This window comes from Citrus sinensis, chromosome 7, assembly GCF_022201045.2.
Source record: "Citrus sinensis cultivar Valencia sweet orange chromosome 7, DVS_A1.0, whole genome shotgun sequence".
In the NCBI taxonomy this organism is placed as follows: domain Eukaryota; kingdom Viridiplantae; phylum Streptophyta; class Magnoliopsida; order Sapindales; family Rutaceae; genus Citrus; species Citrus sinensis.
The window spans coordinates 24,288,262-24,307,798 of NC_068562.1; the positions used below are offsets into that span (position 1 = coordinate 24,288,262).

Below are 19,537 nucleotides of genomic sequence, written 5' to 3' on the forward strand. Positions count from 1 at the left end.
CTTGTAGAAGGATTTAAGAGCTTCGGCCAGAGTCTGCCGCCAAATTGAGTAATGCTGCAATTTAATTGGGGGCCTGCACATTTAATGGGCTGCTGAATTACTTCCTATCCTTCTAGAATTGTTGGTTCTCCACTAACTTATTCTACAAGCCATCCATTTATATACTAAGGTTTCTCAAGCTACTTGACCAAGGATCCAACGTAAATTAGGCTCAAACTTACTCGTACAAATCTTTCCATGTATTCCGAGCACAACCCACAACGGATATCTTAGTAAGTGGCTTCAAACCTCCGGAAAATTCAAATCTTATGGTTTGGACTTTTGGGATCAGTGTCAACTTTTTGGTGAAACCCTTACTGACTCTTATCTAGATCCTTTTGATAAGATTTTCAATTTGAGTCTAAACTTTCTTAATCAAAATTACCAAACGATTAATAACATGATCATTTTGACTGTTTTAAAAGCCATTATCCAGGCACAAATGCTTAGCACTAAAATCACTTATATTAACCCCACTTCTAACAAGATAGAAGAGAACTCGAGAAAGAATTCACAAAGAAAAGTAAACCGTAAAACAATATACTATTTCCAGCATCTTCTATTGCTTTTCATTTTATCCATGAAACATGACTAATCTTGATCTGCACAACAAGAACTCCCATTAAAAATTATATGACGGGGGAAAAATCTAAGTTCCCCAATAGAAAGATAGAATACATGTCAGAAAACAAAATAGTGGCAAGAGTTTTCTTTCAAAAGGAAAAAGAGCACCCACATGTCCAAACAATAGAATCCCATTTCTCACCTCCTAACAGAGTATCATCCTTGAACACCTTGTTTCCTCTTCCACTATAACTGCCCAGGCAGTTCTCCATATTGTACAACAGCATTCGTGTTGTGTGAAAGTAATACAACATTAGACATCTTCGTTTGACACAATCTTTGAAAGTATGGAATATATGGTAAATTTGCAACAGTTGCAGTGATTTACGATGGTTAAAACTCATCCTGATTGGGATCTTTCCCACATTTTGGCTCTGGCAAAAAATACGCCAGCCAGCAAACCTGTAGATTGCAATTCATTGAGATAATCCTATTGAAAGAAACTCTTGCTAGCAGTTGGGGAGGATTTTGCAAGGAACTGTAAAACACATCTTTAATCCAAGCCATTCAAAAGAGCGAGCTTACCAAAGAAGATGCTAGCTGAATTTTCTAAACTGGTAGGGACTTTGAAAAGAAGGATGCCAGCAACCGAAAGAGGGATCTTATTCAGTGATCCCACCAGGCTGCAGTTTGCAAATCAGTGATGAGAAAATATAATCTAAATCGGTCAATAGAATATTAACACTTTAAAGCAAAGCACCATAACCCCAACTATTGAAAAGCTATTATAACATGAAAATTAGACCAAATGTGGGAATTTTTCACATTCGAACTCAATCAGGTGCTCAAGTATTAAAATCTGAACCTAAACTGGAGAACAGTCAAAACCAGAAAAATAACACTTCAGCATCTATTCAGCTGCATATCCTCCCTATTATGTTAACCAACAATTGACATCAATCTGAAGACAAAAATCAGCTATTCGAATCTTATTTTCAGGCTAGTTGGCTAGTTAATCTATTATTCTATACGCCAATGACATGTTTTCAGGCTCTGCACAAAGCCTCTAAAACCACCTTAGTTCAATCTGCACTAGTTAACCTTAGTTGAGTATTGGGGGAAAAGAAAAACTGGAAATGATCTGCTATGATAGTTTTATGTGCTAGGATTGGTCATGTCTCAATACGATTGACCCATATTGCATCAAAAAAATCATCATATTGGCCAAGGAAATTTTTGCCATCTTACCTGTATGTGGTAGCCCCAGTTTGATGAAGAAACCACATGGAAGTGAAACTGATCGCCAGACCAAGAAATCCACTTAATGTCATTACTAACCAGAAGCTAGGCAACCTCAAAAGTGGTCTGCAGACAAGTGTATTTCAAAGAGTTCAGTTATCATGAAAGATTTGGTTATTGTGCATCAAACATAAGGTTTAAAATTACAAAGAAATAACAAGCCAGAGTCAAGTTATCATAGAGTTATGGTTAAGCTCATCAGATGTAAGAGTACAAAGAAAAGAATAAGCCATATACACAAATAGAAGAAACCAAAAAAGGATAGTATAGTATGAAACATGCAACAGTTACTTTGAAGGCATCCACACAAGCAAGGAACATGCTAGCTCTTGGAATCATGTCTACAAGGTTATACAAAAAGACAAAGTGGGTTGGGCTGAAAAACATAATTGACCTCAGCTTTATTGTCAAATAACCAAAAAGGAAATGGAAAAGGCCAAAATGAAAAGGGAAAAAATAACTCACGTTCTAGAAAGATAATCCACCTCGTTGAAAACAATAACAAGAAGAACACCCAAAGGCAAGGAAAGGCTGTTATTTAGCAAGACCATTGAAAACTCATTCAAGTTTCCAGACTTGGTGACTTGTTTAGCTGTATCCATGACCCTACGCAAAGTCAGCTGCACCAACAAAATTAAACAAATAGTCAACTAACTAATTTTATACTTAAATTGCAAGAAAACAAGTTAAGAGGGGATCTGAGAAAACCAGTATTCAGATACTACGATCATGAAAGATGAATAAATTATTTACAAAAGATAACAAGATGCAAACAGAACACCTAGGTTTACCTGTATGCAAATCATTAAATTTGAAAATAGACCCAGTCCAAAATCATGTCTTTTAGCCTCTGACTGAGAAAGAAAAAAAACTTGACTAGTAAAAACCAGTCAAGAGAAAATAGAGCAATTTGATACCATCTTTTACTTATAATTATTAGTTTTTTCTGAAATCCAAAAATACCAAACATCCCAAAAAGGTGAAAATTTGCATGTCAGAAAGAATTTGAGAAAAAGTTTTTCAAAAAATAAAAATTTATTTTTCAACTTCTACAAAGGAAACCAAAAACAATATGTTAATATTTTTGGCATTTCTCAAAGTCCCTTTTCCATTTTTACCAAAGAAATCATACTCTTTTCCACTTACAAATGCCAAACTAGAAAATATTTGCCATTTTGGATCTTGAAAATGCCAAATTTAAAGTACCATTTACATTTTTTTTCATATTTACCAAAGAAATCATACTCTTTTCCATTTACAAATGCCAAAGCAGATCATACCCTTTTCCATTTACAAATGCCAAACCAGAAAGTCTTTTGCCATTTTGCTTCTTGAAAATGCCAAATTTAAAGAACCATTTTCATTTCTAAAAAGAGTTTTAAAAAACACCAATTGGAAAATGTAGCAAATGCACCCTTAATCTCTTGATATTGTTCCATGAAGATGCTTAAATTGGCCATAATCACTGTACAATGTAATTTGGTAAAAGCAAAAAAAAGCCATGCATTTATCATATACAAAATATGTATTTGTCAATTTTCTTATATCGACATTCATGATGTATTCTGAAAATTTTATGGTGCTCTTCGACCATCTTGTGCAAGCAACCATTTCTTTCTATGAAATACAGGAAGTTCATGATGGAATCACCCCAAAAAGTTTTGCAATCAACACAACAATTTTCTCATTTTATACTTCAATTGACAAAAAGTCTGCTAGCTGTTCTTTTTTTTTTGGGGGGGGGGGGGCAGTATTTGGTCAGTTGAAAACACATAATTCCCTTATTCTGACAGTCTTCATGTAATTTCCTGCTCCTTACTGCTAGATGAAAGCATAATTAAAGGCATGTCTTGAATAATATTGATATCAATATTATAAACTGACACCAACTATGATGCATGTGCCCCCTCCAATTCCAATACCTAGGATGTTGCTAAGGCAGTTCTCCAATCTCCATGGGTAGGAAATATAAACTAGCAGACTAATAATAATAACAACACATATTACATAGGATTATGCTTCCATATATTGGTCAAAACAATGTCAAAGTCTCTACAGAAAAAAAGGGAAAGTATGATAGAATGAAATTATAAATTGCAGAAGAGAAAATAATAACCTCCAAACCATATACTTACAGAATATGATGCAGTTAGGAAACAATTTATAATCTGCCATGCATAGCCGACAGCATGAAAAGATAGATCAGTAATCCCTCCAGATATTGCTGAGATGATCTGCAGCAGTCAATGGCAGGAAATCTTTCATTTGAAAAGTCAATGACTTTAGACTGAATTTGTTTGTCATATATGCTAAAAGAGTGAATATAAATCACTATGATAAGATGTTTTGAAGTACAAGAAAAAAATTGAAGGAACGAAATAAGAATACAAGATCTTGCATTGCCAAAAAAGAATCTCTCAACTGAAAGAATGATAACATTGAGTTCATTAAGTTGTTTTTGATCCTGATTTGGTACCTCAAAAAATAATTATAAAAAAAATCTCCAATATCATAGTAATTGAACATACCATTAGGAAAAGAGCAGCCCAGACTCTGTTGTCATGACGCTTGTTGAACAAATACATTTCACCAACAGCAGTTATTACATTGGTAACATTCTTCAGCACTGTGACCATAGCTACATTTATATATTTTAGACTGCAGATAAATTTAAACATAATTAAGTTAAAAGATGATGAACCATGACCTGTAACACAAGAATTAAATGAAGTTGCAACAATTATTAATCTTGTAAGTCAATCTATTGATTGTCCATAATATACCTTAATGACATGAAAAATGGGTAACACAAGAAGCACAAGGAAAATCCACAAGTATGTTCACTACTTGAGCGCAAAAAAACAGAAAAAGGCATTTGTTGATTTGTAGATCTCTTTACATTTTATTGGTATCTGTAGAACCAAGAACATGCTTTGATGAGATTTGGGGGTGGGGAAAAAAAAAAAAAGTAAGAATGGGAACTGGAAAAAAAAAGGTCAGGCTATCTCCAACGACATTAAAAGACTAGGACGGAAGATGGCTCCAAGACTTGACATCTTTTGAATGCTTACATATAGTTATGGTAAAAGCTCCCCGAAAATTTAAATATATATTTTTTTAATTTCCAGTTTTCCTTTTGTGACTAAATGTATCAGAATGACAACTAGAATCCTAAACCTATCTTACCCAAGGCCAGATCAGCCACCATGTTAAGTAACATGTGAACCCAAAATCTAAAGCTCACGAGTAAAAACTCAACAATAGAAGCTCTAGTACCTGAAAAAGAAAACCATCACGCATGATAATCTTAAAACTTTGGGAGAGAAATTGAGGACTGTTGCAATACCGAAAACCATAGGACCTAAGTTGAACTTGATTATGTATTTTCTATGGAGTTCTGATTAGAATAATAGTTTAAAACAGGTGGGAATCCACATGAGAACCAATAGTTTTTATGAACAAGATTTCATTGAAAAGATAGGAATACAAGCATTGGGCTTTTTTACATAAAGTGCCCAATGTAAAGACTCAAAGATCGACTTTTTCACTTCGTAGCAAAAGACCTCCACCATAGCATCTAGTACCCAAAGGTGATATTAACTCAAGTGCTCCATTAAATGGGCAAACAAAAAGAATACCTCTTGAGTTTTAAAAAAATCGCAAAAATCAGCATAAGAGCAAATCTGGCTGAGCTCAAAATACTAAACTAAATTTCAGTAGTCCTAAAGTTAAGTCTACGTCTCTGAATCTTACACATCAAGTCTCAAAAGATGCCTCTATTAACCATTACCGGTTAGCTTCTAATACACCATTTCACAGGCAGAAGATAGCAAGTTGGCAGAACAAAGTCAGTCGAGAAGCTACTTGATAAAAACTTCATTCCAACAATTAAACTCACAACGTTATCTTCATATGAAACCAACATTAGGATAAATACTAATGGGAATTAAATTCATACCTAAACATGCTTGTAATAAGCATCCCAACAAATATAACATTTACGGGCAACCAGACCTTTATCAGCCTCCAGGTTAGTGGTTCTGTTGATATTACCCCAAGAAAACTCAATATGGTCACTGTAACCACTGAGATAAAATTCTGCATCCACAACAGAGTCATAAGCTTGTTAGATTTCAAAAACTGTTTCTAAGTATTTAATTAAATGTATGAAATAAAATTCCCAACAAAAATTACTGCCACAGTGTAAAATCAAAAACCTCTACTCTAATTTAATTAGGATATTACCTGGTAGACCATTAAAGATATCCCAGCATCGAAATTATAGCCGGAAAGTACAAACTTGTTAACCAATATCATACTGCAGGAGGAAATGCAATAAGCACAGCCAGACAGCAAGGCCTGATTGGGGAATTTAACTGCCCTGCTACCACGTACTATTCTATCTCTACCTTTTTCCAGCCTACCACCTTCAAGATCAATTTCATCGTTTTCAAGGGCCTTTATGGCAGACAATGACCTGTATGAGATATATACATGAGACATAAATGACTAGTAAATGCTGAGAAGCTTTCCTGTTATTAGGGTCTCAACAGATGAGAGAAAGGGAGGAACAATGCAAGTAACAAACAAATATGTACTAGCTCAAATTGAACATAAATCAAATAAATGCATCAAAGAAACGAAGAAAAAAGAACCGGAGTTAACAAGAGTAGATTCAGTGATTGAAAGAAATTGCTCTTAACTTCAGATTTGACGCTCATGCTTAACTCAATCATTATACATTTAAACATTAAAATATAAAGAAAGCCTAAGAAACACCAATAAACCTTGCTTAAATCTAATGTCAGATTCGATTGAAAGATGAAAAATGATATTTAGCACTAGAACAGACTCCTACAAATCAGAATCAACTTTAACAATTGGTCATATTGATCAATTGAAGTACAAATCAACCAAAGAAAGTTCTCATTTGAACTGAAAATCACCAACTTTCATTACAAGTTTGGACCTTTCAAGGACACCCAACCCACTTGCAATACATTACTCCAAATCTCGGCTATCAACATAGTACACTTTCCATTCTCATATCAAAACTGGTTTTCTTCCTAGCTTCATTTGCACATGACTTACTGATTAGATACAATATCACACAAAGCCCTGAATTTTTCTTAAAATGAGTGTTGATTGTTATTTGATGGCTGCTAATAGTAGCAAACATTACTTGTTCCAAAAACCCTTTCTCAAATACAAGGTAAGATAGAATCTTATGAGAATCTATTGAATAGAAAGAACAAAAACAATAAAAAACATGTGCCAAATGTGTTTAGAAGCAGCTTTAAGTATCGCAGCCAACACCATAATGAAATAGTACTTCTCAGTGAAGTATACCTGCTAACTACATCTCTTCTCACTGGACTAGAGGACTGCTCTACGACTCCATTCGACTCATGAAATTTGTGGCCTCTTTCTCCATTCCACCTAACTTTACTCACATCTTCTGCATGATTTCTTTCAAAGGCCAGATCAGGGGAATCAAATGACGCACCTGCCGACAGTGCCCTTCACCAGAAAAAGTAATTATAATCATCAATATCATGTCCAAGATTAGAAACAATAAATTACAAAACTATTATCAGCGATGGAAGTCTCAACTATCATAAGTACCAGAAAATGGTTTTAAGCAAACAAGTTCAAGAACACCCAAAGGAAAAAATCCTAGACAACCCCCTCAAATATATAGGCTGTGAAGAGCCCCCCAAAAGGGCAGCACAGTTGGTTGAAAGCTTGGGATCTAGAGCTTGGCTGTATCAAGGTCTCAAGTTTGATCCTCCTGGTGAGCTTTGAAATTCCACCCTTTGTTGTCTCCTGGGTCATGGGTTTGGGGGCGCCTCACTGCCCCCAAGTTTAGGGCCTGGCCATGGCGGACCCATGATCCACGTCGATGCAGGAGTTTGGGTTATCAAAGAAAAAGAAAAATACAAGGCTGCTAAGCAATTACAATAAAAGAATAAAAGGAAAGTCTGCTGTCAAAGACTCTGGGTCACAACTTCAGAACTACAAGCACCTAACTGCCCTAAAAATTAACAAAGACCAACAGATGTTGCTTCTAAGATCTGATCATGCAATCATGAATTGACATCCTGACTCAAGTTATCTCCAGAACTCCAATCACGGAACTTTTTGCAGATACAAATTCTACTCCAAGATTGCGCCTAACAAATAAATCTCTAAAACAGTAATTTAACCCGAAGAAAAAAAGAAGACAATATACAAACTAGGCGCATCCTTGTTATCATGGTTCCACAAATCTACAAATTGCTTCCAATTTTATGACAATAAAAAATTGACCATCAGCTGCATTCATAAATAGTTGAATAATTATCAAGTGGCCTAAAAAGCAAAAAAATAAATACCATCATAACTCCAACTCAAATTAACTGAGTCTCTGATTGACCTTTTAGTGTCCAATCCAGCAATGCACACAGCATCAATTTAAGAAATAGAGTAAAAAAGTATACTAAATTACATGTAAAGTTGTAAACTATTTAACCAAAAATAGAAAGATGCAAAAAGCAAATAAAGTTTCAAAAACTAAATTCATATATATACATATTAAAGTACCAAACTTTCTGAACAGGATCATTAATGAAAATGAGTAGCTAAATTCGAAAACAAGTAATTAAAATAAAGAGATTACCTTGAACCCATTAGAGCTAAAAGCTCAAACAGCTGCAAATAGCAGCTTTTCGATCACCAAGAACTCATCAGAGTTCACAAAAGTAATGATAAAAAAAATCAGGGGAATCAAGGGCTGGATTGAACAAAAAAAAAATGAAAGCTACCCTTTTGAGATTTGAGCAGGAAAAAAACGGATATAAAAAAATAAAATCAAAAATCAAAAGGGGTTTTGGAACTCTCTCTCCTTGCAAAATACATAGAGAGAGAGAGAGTGATTGATTATGAAGTGAAAGAATAAAGTGAGATTGAAACGAGGCGTTTTGATTACTCAGGAAAGATATTCAACTGAAGAAAGTGAAAAACTAACAAATTTTGCTTTGTTTGGTTTGTCTGAGATTTTGAGAATTGTGGGTGGAAGTTTTCTCGGAGTTTGATTTGTCATTGGTAACGATACTGAGGCATACGTTAAAGACAATTTGGGGTAAAATATTCCTTCACCCTATGTAGTCTGAAATAATTACCCATTGATCCATTATATTTTAAAAATTATCTAAAACGCCACCATAGTGAATTAGTTATTTATCTCCCCCCCCCCCCCCCCCCCCACAAAAACTCTCTTTTCTTAAACGATGTTCACGTGATACTACTCTAATTAATTTAACTTTTATCTATTCAAACTTTAATAAGTTTTCGTCCACATATAACTAAGTATTTTTAAAAAGAATAAAATAAAATATAACTCTTTTAGATAAGATATTGTATTAATTGTTTAAATAATTAATTTTATCACAAATTAGCTCACATTAAAGTTGATTGGTTAACTCGACATAATTATTAAATAGATGAAACGAATTCAACATATTATAATCTGAAAAGATTAATTTTTATATTGTGCTGACTTCAAATTAACCAGCCGTGTCATAAATCGCCATTAGTATTACGTTTGTGATTGTGATTTTGTCAAAATTAGTAGGGACGTATAAAGAAAACGTATACTATATTTGTGATTTTGTCAAAATTCAGGGACTCCAATCGTTATTTCCCCTGTGTATTTGACTGAAACTGATTATTATATCATCATCTAATTTTATGTAAATTTGACATCATACGTAATAAATAATTGCTTAATAAATAATTAATGACCGGAGCGACTATGTAAGGTTAGGGGGTTTGAACAGCAAATATTAATTCAGACAAAAATTTATTAGGATAATTACTGTAATCTAAGCTTAAATTATTATTCAATTACATCATACCACCCTTGCACAAAACTCCCCCAACTCCTCCAAAATCCCATCTTAACCTCAAACAATCTGAAAAATCAGCACCAACACCCCACCACCTCCAAGTCCTATTCATCTCGTTTCTCACCACACTGGCTAACAAAGTTCACATTTGTATTGTTTGGGCATATTAACATTTTATACCAAAACAATTTTTCCATGTTTCTTTATCTCTAAATTAAAGAAGGTGATAATGAAATCAAGCATTTTACTTTTTTTAAACTCTTTTTTTTTAGTAGTGCAGAATTCATGCTACTCTAGAATATGCAAAAAAATATAGTGAAATGATATATTTTGTTAATCTACTAAAGCACTACCGAATACCTTAAAGATTATTATAAAAAAAAGAAAGTGAAATGATATATTTTTAAAACCTTTAAGTAGTCCTAAGTTACAATCACAATTTTACAATTACTTGAGATTATACAAAAATTTAAGTCGTTCATGTGGTAATGAACCTTATTGTTCTATTCTTACTTAAAATATGATCATATTACTTCATACAACATAATACGATCAGCCAAATATGCTTATTTTGTGGGAAATTTATATCTTTAATGTCAGTCGAAACTGCATCATGCAAATTGAAAGGATCCAACAAAGAAAAATGCAAATTGCAAGGTTCCCAAACAAAGAAGAAAATATTGAGTTATAAGTTAGACGTGATTAAATTAAGAGAAATTATTTACCGACCACCTGTTTTTTTCAGACGTTTTAAAAAATACACATATCTTTTTTTTTTTTTTTGCTGATTTCCACCTGAAGTTACAAAATGTATCATTTTTCCACTGCCGTCTAAACTTCGTGAGAGAAGTTAACAAAATATTAATAAAATGACTATTTTACCCCCTTAATGTAAAATTACTATTTCACCCTAATTAAATGAAAAAAAATTAAATTACTTCAATTTTTCTTTGCAATTTAGACATTAGATAATAAGTTAAACAAAATAATCTGGAATATTTTTACCTTTTTTTCCCTCTTTCTACCACGTTTAAATAACATTGAAATGACAATTTTACCCCATAACATCAGCAAGGTTATAACAGAATGCAAACGGAAGTGGAAAAATGCAAGAAAATATAACTTCTAGTGGAAATCAACCAAAACAAAAAAAAAATATGTGTATTTTTAAAAAAATTAAAAAGAGCAGGTGATCGGTGGATAATTTTCCTTAAATTAAATGTATAAATAAAAGAATAAGAGATTAAAAAAATAACTCAAAAAAACAAATATATCAATAGACGATTTTAGTAGAGTTGACAAGTTGCAACTGTGAACTTTCAACAAACACTTTCACATTCTCATATAGAGGTGACAATATAGGGATCATTTCATCTAGGTCCTTGGCTCAAAATACAGCCAATTCCCAAAGAATTAAAAAATCATCATGTAGGTCCTAAAAATGATTATTCTAGTTTGATTCATTAGAGCATCTCCAAAAGGCTTTATAAATTTTACTTTTCAAATATTTATTTGCTTACCTATGTGGCAAATAGATGAGTGAAAAAAGATATTATTCTCCAAAAGACTCTTCAAATATAAATAAGTTAATATTATTTTAATTAAATAACTATTTTTTTAAAGGAAAAGTCAATAGTAATTAAAGCACCTTTCTCTTTTTCTTCAACAAAAAGTAATAAAGTATAAATTGAAGAGGGAGAAAATAACTCTTCAAATTTGAAGAGAAATGATCATTTCTTATTTGAAGAATTTTAATTAGAGTGTCTTTTGGAGACTTAAATGTTGATGTGGCTCTTCAAATAAGTAATAAAATCTTATTTGAAAAGTTTTTTTTGTGATGCTCTTAGTTTTTCACCAGTCTTGAACGTCAGTCCCCAGCTGATTAAATATTGGAGACTTAACTAATGAGTTTAAAACTTTTGAAATTTTATTTATATTTAAATCATACATGTATTGGTTAGTTTAATTGATAAAGATTTAAAATTCAAATACTATTAACACAGATTGAGAAGACTTGGTTTTTAGATTCACTATCAATGTGATCGTTTCAAAAATATTTATCACTTATTTGTATTTATGAGGGACTTTATTGCATTGAGTCATACTTTTACCAATTGCAAAATAAAGTGTAGGTCACTTTCCATCAACGGTTGGCCTTTCAAGCCTTTAAACAGGCAGCAATTTACAATACAAATCTTTGACAAATAACTTCTTCTATTTTTAGCAGAGAATCCACCATGCAAAGTCAGACGAAAAAAATTAGAAATTTAGGCCACTCATAACTAAAGTTAGATGCACATCCATTGCAACAGTCTAGTGGGTGGATAATGACCGTGCTTTATAAACCTCAATGGCAATAGAAAAGTGCATGATTTGCGTTGTGTGTTGCATGTGCTTCAAATGAATATGCATTTTTTTTAAAAACCAAATTTGTGGAAGCAACGGGTTTTTTTATTTAAATATACCCCATTTACATCTAAATACTAAATTTATACACCATTACATACACGTGCCCCAAGAAGAAGGAAATGTCAAAAATACTCTTAGAAAAACCATCTATACACATTTTCTCACCTCACCATTTTAAATACTTTCTCACAACTCACAATTCTTCCTCTTCCGCAGTTTTCTCCCCTCTCTCTATTTCATTTCTTATTTCCAATGTAAAGATTTTTACTAAACATAAACACTTCGAAAAACTTAAAAGTAGGTGCATTATCAAATGGTGGATAAGGTCTATTTGAAATTTAAACATTTTATATGCTCAGGGTTTGATTTGATTTCATAACAAGTATATTTGCTAATGATTTATGAGTTTTTAATAGTAGATTATTCATTTTAGTGCTTGCATACACACACACACACACACACAATTGCATAAAATGTAGGGATAATATTCAATTTAAGTTTTGGGTGATTGAAAAATGATTTCAAGAAGAAGTCCAGTACAAAGTTGGATAAGTCAAGTATTTAGTCTAGCAAGAAGTGAAATAAATGAGTTAACTAAATCAAGTATATAGTTGAGCAAGAAGTCAAGTAAGGAAGTTAAGTAAGTCGAGTATCTACTGTAGCAAAAACTAAAGTTAGTCGAGTAAGTTATTATGTAAGTCAAGTAGGAAATCGAAAAATATGTCGAGTAATAGTAAGCCTAGTAGTAAAGTATAAGTTAAGTAATTACTCGAGTAGTAAGGAATAATTCAGGTAATTAGTGGAACAAGTCTCTAAACAAGTAGAGTAGAAGTTAAGTAAATTTATGAATAAATCGAGTATGTATCCAGTAAGTTTATTGAATAAGTAGAGCATTAATTTTAAGTCTTTTGAACACGTGGAGTAGGAGCCTATGCGGGTACATGATATATGCTAGTGTCTCAACTCTTTGCATTTATTTCTGTATTGCCATTACTTTATGCTTTATTTATTTCCTTAATGTTGTTTAAACATGTACTAAAGTCAAAATTATTTGTCTATACAGGATTTGATGGAGGATCGTATATGGTACGTTGTCTTTAAGACGTCTTAGAGTTTTTGGGTCATGACTTGAGTGCTTGGAGCAAGTGAAAGGCTATCCGAAGTCATTATATAAGGATTTTCCAATCTAAAATTGTATAATAATGACTTTGGTAGTTGTTATGAGATGGTATTGTATTTAATGTTTGTTACATAATTTATGGTTGTTGCAGATACTATTATTTGTTAATGGTTATTGCATATCTTTGAAGATAATTACTTGCTAATACTAACGAAGTCGAGAATTACCCAACTTCCATGAAAAAGTTGAGAATTTTTCAGGAGACTTAATTGGTCGTGGTTCAATTGAAGTTAGGTATACTTAACTTGTTACCAAACTTCCATGAAAGAAGTTCAAATTTTTTCAAGGGACTTAACTAGTCGTGATTCAATTGAGGTCGAGTATACTCAACTTTTTATCCGACTTCCATGAAAGAAATCAAGAATTTTTCATGGAACTTAAATGGTCGTGGTTCAACTAAAGTCGAGTATGCTCAACTCATTACCCGACCTCAATAAAGGAGTCGAGAATTTTCAGCAGACTTAATTGGTCATGGTTCAATTGAGGTCAAGTACACTTAACCCGTTATCCAACTTGATTAAAGAAATCGATAATTTTTCCAAGACTTAATCATCATGGTTCAATTAAGGTTGAATATTATTGGCTCTTACCGATTTACATGAAAAAAGTGGGGAATTATTTAGAGGATTTAAATGGTTGTGGTTCAATTGACGTTGAGTATACTCGATTCGTTACTTCACTTGATTGAGAATATTTTCATACTTTTCCTATTTTTTTAAGTATATGTGCGTAAAATTAAAGAGTGAAATAATTTAAGACATATTTTGGGTATCTTGGGGGGGGGAAAAAGGCATATCTCACGCAATTCCCCCGAGTGCAACTCAGTTGTCACAAATTTAGTTTAAGTTGCAGAGCATTTTCTTTTGAACAAAGATAGAATGATGAAGGAAGACAAAAAAGGAAATGATCTCCTTAAGAATTGATCCTCTCAATATAAGAGGATTGTCGACTTTTAATGAAATTTAATATGCTTACTCCATCCGCTTGCATAACAATCTTTCCATCTTCCATGTAAAAAGCACCATCAGCATACTCGAGCTCTTCTAACCGATGGGTAACCCACAAGGCTGTAACTTCTCCAGAATCACCCAACAAATTTTTTACCGCTTCAATCACCCCAAACTGGTATAAGATAATGAAAACAAATCTTGCTTCAATATTGGCAACAAAATCTAGAATCAACAGGTTGCTATATATAATGTATATGAGCAAGCATTAAAAACTAATGTCAATGAAATGGTTATTAATCAACGAGGAATTTGAACAATTGTTAACTGTACTTCATCATGTTCTATCCTTGCCTACAAACTTGACGTCATTAAGCATTATCTACACTGAATTTCAGGTCTATCATTTAAATTACCTGATCACTTTCATCCAGAAATGTTGTGAGCTCATCCAGTAGCAACACCTTACATGCTTCAGCTAAAGCACCAGCAATTGCAACCCTTTGTTTCTGACCGCCACTGAGAGTTTGAACTGGTCTCTGATAAATGCCTCAGAAGATAAACCCATCATATATGTGTAAGAATTTCAGCCAATGCCTCAATTATCTAAAGTACGTAATCTACCTGCAAGTAGTTAGACATGCCAACAGCATCCAATGCTTTTGCCACCTTGGATCTGACTTCATCATGAGTCAGATTCAGATTACCTAGGCCAAATGCCACATCAGCTTCTACCGTAGGCATCACTACCTGAAACACGTCAGGTGATGCCACTGTAAATTTGCCCAATTATTGCATATTCAAATTTAGTTAAAAGAACAGTCAATGAACTGGTCGATCAATTATCTAACTTCATTAAAATCATCTGACAGATCAAATATCAAGTGGTGCTATTTTCTAGTCACAGAAAATGGGGGTAAAAGGAAAAAGATAAGAATACCAATATTCTTTTTATTTTAGAGAAAATGCCATGACTGATCACAACCAGAAATATTATAAAAGCAGAAGTAATGAAGTATAATATTACAAAAATTCCTGAAATCACACTTGGTTTAGAAGGCCAGGAAAAATGACCTCCTATCCCTTAATCCACTCTATAAATTGAATCCTCACCACTCCTTATGCCACTCAGTAGTACACGTACCCTTTACCAATCATGTTCAAATCAGCCAACAATCAAAGACAAATTCTGCTAGGGTTTTCTCTAAGAAAAGTGGCCGCAACTCGGAAACAATGATACCTCAGCGCCAAGGTGGAGCTCATCAGTGTTTTGCAATTATTTTATTTGCTAGTTTGGGGACATAGTTGACAACCGAAATCAAGGCTCACCCTCCTGAATACCATTGACTCATTACAGACAAAAGCTTCATTGGAATAATTATGCAACCTCCAGTTAGACTAGCATGAATTCAGGGAGAAAATCAGAACCTATATCATGAAATAACTACATAAAAGTTCACCAATTATTTTCTAACTGTCTGGAACTATGGCAACCATAAGACACTTGTAGATAAAATGCAAGAAAAGGGAATGAATAGATTCTCCTAGCTTGTGACATCTGGTTTGCAAGAAAGAACATCAAGAGAAAGACATGAATAATTTATAATACTGTCCTCTGGCTCCACCAAAATTTTCTGCCAAATGACTGGTATTTAATAAAAAAAATCTAGAAAATAAAATGGGCACAAATTTCCTGCAAAATGTAGGTATTAATTATTATTATCTAAAAGATGAAAAAGAATGAGAAGCCAACCTGATGGTCAGGATTTTGGAAAACAAAACTCTTAGGCCTTTTGACATACACATGCCCATTTGTTGGTTTCAAAAGACCTGCCAAGACCTGCACACTCCAAAGTAAAAAAACCAGCAGATCCATCATTATTCATTTGCTCGATTTTACGCTACACTTATACCAAAAACACATGACGTAGAACACACGTCACAATCACTATACCAGTTATTAGTCATATGTTTGGGAGTGATTTTTAAACCATTAAGAACAATTTTAATTATCAAAAATAAGTTTTCATTTTGCAGTAAAAAAAAAATTCCTAGGGCATTTCTCAAGTACTTGTCCAAGCAAACTTTTTTTATCTTGAAGAAATTTATTTCAAGTTATGGTTAGCAAAGCACTTTATAAGTGTTTTCACAAAAGTTCTTTTACAAGAAGTGCTTTTACCATAAGTGTTTTACTCCAAAGCTCAAAAGCAAGATCTTAAACTCAATCCAACAATTATCAAATGTTAAAAGAGCAGGAACCAAATATGCCTAAAAGTATGCCCTCGAAAGCTCAAGCAAGAAAAAGGCACAACAAAACTTAGTTTACCTTCAAAAGGGTAGATTTACCACAGCCATTAGGGCCAAGAAGCATCCACAGCTGGCCCGAAGGAACCGAAAATGAGCAGTCCCTAAGAATTGGCACCAATTTGCGTTGCTTTTTAGTGATTGAATAGTTCAAATTGCTACATTCAATTGCAACACCACTCTCAATGCCATCAATCCTGCAGATACCCAAAAAACAGAAATTTACAACCAGTCACAGAAAAAAAAATAAAAATAGCCCAAAAAAAGCACACGAGGTGTTTGATAAATTGCCTAGCTGAAACGAAAATTGTTTTGAAAATTTTCTTTCAAATTGAACCTAGAAGGATGGATGGAGTGGGGCGGAGAGAGAAGATGAGGTGTAACTGTAAAGGAGCGAACGAGCCTCATCACTTGTAAATCAATCAAAGCAATTACACTTCAACTGCTCAAACTCGTTTGCTTCTGCCAATTGAATTTGAATAATTTTGGCTAACATGAACTTGTCTTCGGTCTGTTTTATGTTACTTGTATGTTGTATTTCGTTTTACTATTTTTTTAAATTATTATATAATATTAATATATTACTCTTATAGACTTAAAATAATTACCTGAGATTAAAACAAATTTTTTTAATACAAAGTGTGAATAAATTTTAGGATAATAACACTAATTATTTTAACTATTTGAATTTGTTTCTAAAATTTTATTACCTCATTACCGTTTGAAAGTTACCTTATTTTATTTTTTATATCAAAATATAAACTGAAAATCGAAGAGTAGATATGATATTTTAATATAAAATTCACTAGTTTTAAGTTCGATAAGTATGGAGTAAAAACAAATTCTAAGAGAAATTAAAATGTCATTTTTATAAAAAAATTAATTTGACCAAAATACGTCTTTAAAAAATATAAAAGTTGACTAAAATTTCAAAATAAAGAAGATAGTAAGTTAAAATAATTAAATTTTTTTGGAAGGTATCGCTTCTTTTTTTTTTTTGTTAGAGTAATGTGACATTTCGATAAATATTATGTATCTATTCTGAATATATTTTATGAAGTTTTTTGAAACAAAAAATTGAACAAAATAAATGAACCAAAATTTCTAAAAGAAAGTTGAAAAAATATTAAGTACATAAAAATAGAAAATAAAAGGATTTACCGGGAACCAACGGATTTTTGTCTTTGAAACCTGGCCGTTGAGAATAAAAAGTAAAAAAAGAAAATGTACAATCATCTCTTATCTCTAAAGAGCCAGTCTTTCTTCTACATTCAACTGAGCTCTCTTCATCATCATCTTCTTCTTCTTCTTCTCTTCCATGGCGTTGTCTGCAACAGTCTCACAGAGCTCATTCTCTTGCTTCACTTCATTCACTCAATCCTCAAGAAAAAACCCTCTTCGCTTTTCATCCATTAGACCCATAAAAGCTGCTGCTGAAGCTGACAAAGAAAAGCCAAAGCAGACCAAAACTCAAGACTCCAATTCTGCTTCTGCTACTAGTAGTGTTCAGCCTGCAACTGCAGCTCCTAAGCGTCCCAATAAGCCGGTGTATTCCAGTGAGTTTCTTGAATTTTCTGGGAAAATTTTGATCAAATTTAAGGAAACTAAAACGGGTGCGTTTTAAATTGTTGTTTGGTGTTGGTTTTTGATTTGGGCAGTGAAGAAAGGTCAAATTGTGAGAGTTGATAAAGAGAAGTATCTCAATAGTATCAATGTAAGTGCATTTCACTATTTCAGTTTCTTTTGGAATAAAATTAAGATGTTTTGTTAGTTTATGGCTTCTAGATCGCTTGAATTAAGAATTATGAAGTTAGAAGTGTTTTGTTTTCATTTCAGTATCTATCAGTTGGGCATCCACCTTACTACAAGGGCTTGGACTACATCTATGAAGATCGTGGTGAGGTATATTTTGTTACATTATTTAGCAAAAAACATCAAATGGTGGTCTGAAATTGCTTCATTTGAGCAATTTTGCTTTTCTGACATTCCTTTTTGTTGCTCTTTCAGGTTCTGGATTTACGAATTTTTGAAACGGGGGAGCATGCGCTTGTAAGCAACTTCTTATGCTCCATGTCTTTGCTTTTGAAATTTCCATTGATAGCTGAACTGCATTGTCATCGAACTTCTATGGAATTAGCAATACCATTGAACTTACAGTGAATTGATGCTTCCATATATCATCCAAATTTAGAACAAATCACGGCCTAGCTAAAAGAAATAGAATTAGGAACATGAACATGGAGTATTTTTACTATAGCTGACGACAATTCGTTTAATTACAGGTTGCATGGGTCGGTATACCTACTGCACCAGCTTGGTTACCAACAGACATGCTTATCAAGGTAATGCTAATAGCATAATGCTACATTCACTTTCTATGATGCCGCTGTTTGATAGCATAAACTAAGCCAATATGAGAGTTAGGTTGATAATCACAGTCTGCTTGTTACTCGTGCATCGAGCTTGAGCTCATCCAAGATCAGTGATGAACATGTGCATTAGCCTATTCCAACTTCGGTTGACTTTGATTTTATATTTCCCGTTAGTCGTGTTCTGTGGTGTTTCATCAAGTGCTGACGTTTTGTGCTTGTTTGCAGTCGGATAAGCTTGATTATGAGAGATTATGAACTCGACTCCAAGAGCAGAACTACATTATTTTTGTGATGGATTCCATTGCTTTCTCAATGTGATATTATACATCTTGCTTCTTGAAGATCTCTTTGTTACATCAGCAGCTAATGTAGTAGCTTGTTCAAGATTGTGTCAATATAACTGATGTTGTATGCTTTCGCCTGGAACTGGCTGATATTTTTGGCGGCTTAAAGCACTCATTTGGCATCAAAGCAAAATATAAAGATTTGAGGTAATGATAATATTGTGGCTAAAAAAGAGTTGTAAAGTTCCTAAAC

General features: G+C 33.1%; 3 protein-coding genes across 4 annotated transcripts; 1 reads left to right on the forward strand and 2 right to left on the reverse strand.

The window, feature by feature from the left end:
- Positions 1-563: 563 nt before the first annotated feature.
- LOC102609418 (GDP-mannose transporter GONST1) lies at positions 564-8,989 on the reverse strand. 2 transcript variants are annotated; one of them, XR_003064426.2, is made up of 11 exons: positions 8,561-8,989; positions 7,252-7,422; positions 6,148-6,379; positions 5,861-6,000; positions 4,431-4,560; positions 4,038-4,136; positions 2,368-2,522; positions 1,852-1,968; positions 1,189-1,286; positions 806-1,065; positions 564-641 (listed from the first exon to the last, which is right to left on the reverse strand). XR_003064426.2 is itself a non-coding variant. In XM_006464927.4 (10 exons), the coding sequence occupies exons 1-10, from the start codon at positions 8,569-8,571 to the stop codon at positions 1,004-1,006; spliced, it is 1,215 nt and encodes a 404-aa protein (XP_006464990.1). In that variant the 5' UTR covers positions 8,572-8,989; the 3' UTR covers positions 564-1,003. The 2 variants fall into 2 exon arrangements, 1 of the variants encoding a protein (XP_006464990.1); XM_006464927.4 differs by having other exon boundaries at positions 564-1,065.
- Positions 8,990-14,107: 5,118 nt separating this feature from the next.
- Positions 14,108-17,166, reverse strand: LOC102609125 (ABC transporter I family member 10). Its single transcript, XM_006464926.4, has 6 exons — positions 16,966-17,166; positions 16,651-16,825; positions 16,078-16,164; positions 14,949-15,074; positions 14,741-14,863; positions 14,108-14,499 (listed from the first exon to the last, which is right to left on the reverse strand). The coding sequence occupies exons 1-6, from the start codon at positions 17,034-17,036 to the stop codon at positions 14,290-14,292; spliced, it is 792 nt and encodes a 263-aa protein (XP_006464989.1). The 5' UTR covers positions 17,037-17,166; the 3' UTR covers positions 14,108-14,289.
- A 685-nt stretch (positions 17,167-17,851) lies between these two features.
- On the forward strand, positions 17,852-19,417 carry LOC102608658 (hypothetical protein). The gene is made up of 6 exons (XM_006464925.4): positions 17,852-18,184; positions 18,287-18,342; positions 18,465-18,530; positions 18,636-18,677; positions 18,911-18,970; positions 19,226-19,417. Exons 1-6 carry the CDS (start codon positions 17,947-17,949, stop codon positions 19,253-19,255), a joined length of 492 nt encoding a protein of 163 aa, XP_006464988.1. The 5' UTR covers positions 17,852-17,946; the 3' UTR covers positions 19,256-19,417.
- The last annotated feature ends 120 nt before the right edge of the window (positions 19,418-19,537 follow it).

Coding starts and splice junctions, on each gene's coding strand:
- LOC102609418 (XM_006464927.4), bottom strand. Junction 6,380..7,251: donor AGAAGAGATGTAGTTAGCAG/GTATACTTCACT, acceptor TATCTCATACAG/GTCATTGTCTGCCATAAAGG. Junction 2,523..4,037: donor TCCTAACTGCATCATATTCT/GTAAGTATATGG, acceptor TTGTTGGTGCAG/CTGACTTTGCGTAGGGTCAT.
- LOC102609125 (XM_006464926.4), bottom strand. CDS start 17,036: ATGAGGCTCGTTCGCTCCTTTACAGTTACACCTCATCTTCTCTCTCCG. Junction 16,826..16,965: donor CACTCCATCCATCCTTCTAG/GTTCAATTTGAA, acceptor GGGTATCTGCAG/GATTGATGGCATTGAGAGTG. Junction 14,500..14,740: donor TTCTGGATGAAAGTGATCAG/GTAATTTAAATG, acceptor ATCTTATACCAG/TTTGGGGTGATTGAAGCGGT.
- LOC102608658 (XM_006464925.4), top strand. CDS start 17,947: ATGGCGTTGTCTGCAACAGTCTCACAGAGCTCATTCTCTTGCTTCACT. Junction 18,343..18,464: donor AGTATCTCAATAGTATCAAT/GTAAGTGCATTT, acceptor TTTTCATTTCAG/TATCTATCAGTTGGGCATCC. Junction 18,678..18,910: donor AAACGGGGGAGCATGCGCTT/GTAAGCAACTTC, acceptor GTTTAATTACAG/GTTGCATGGGTCGGTATACC.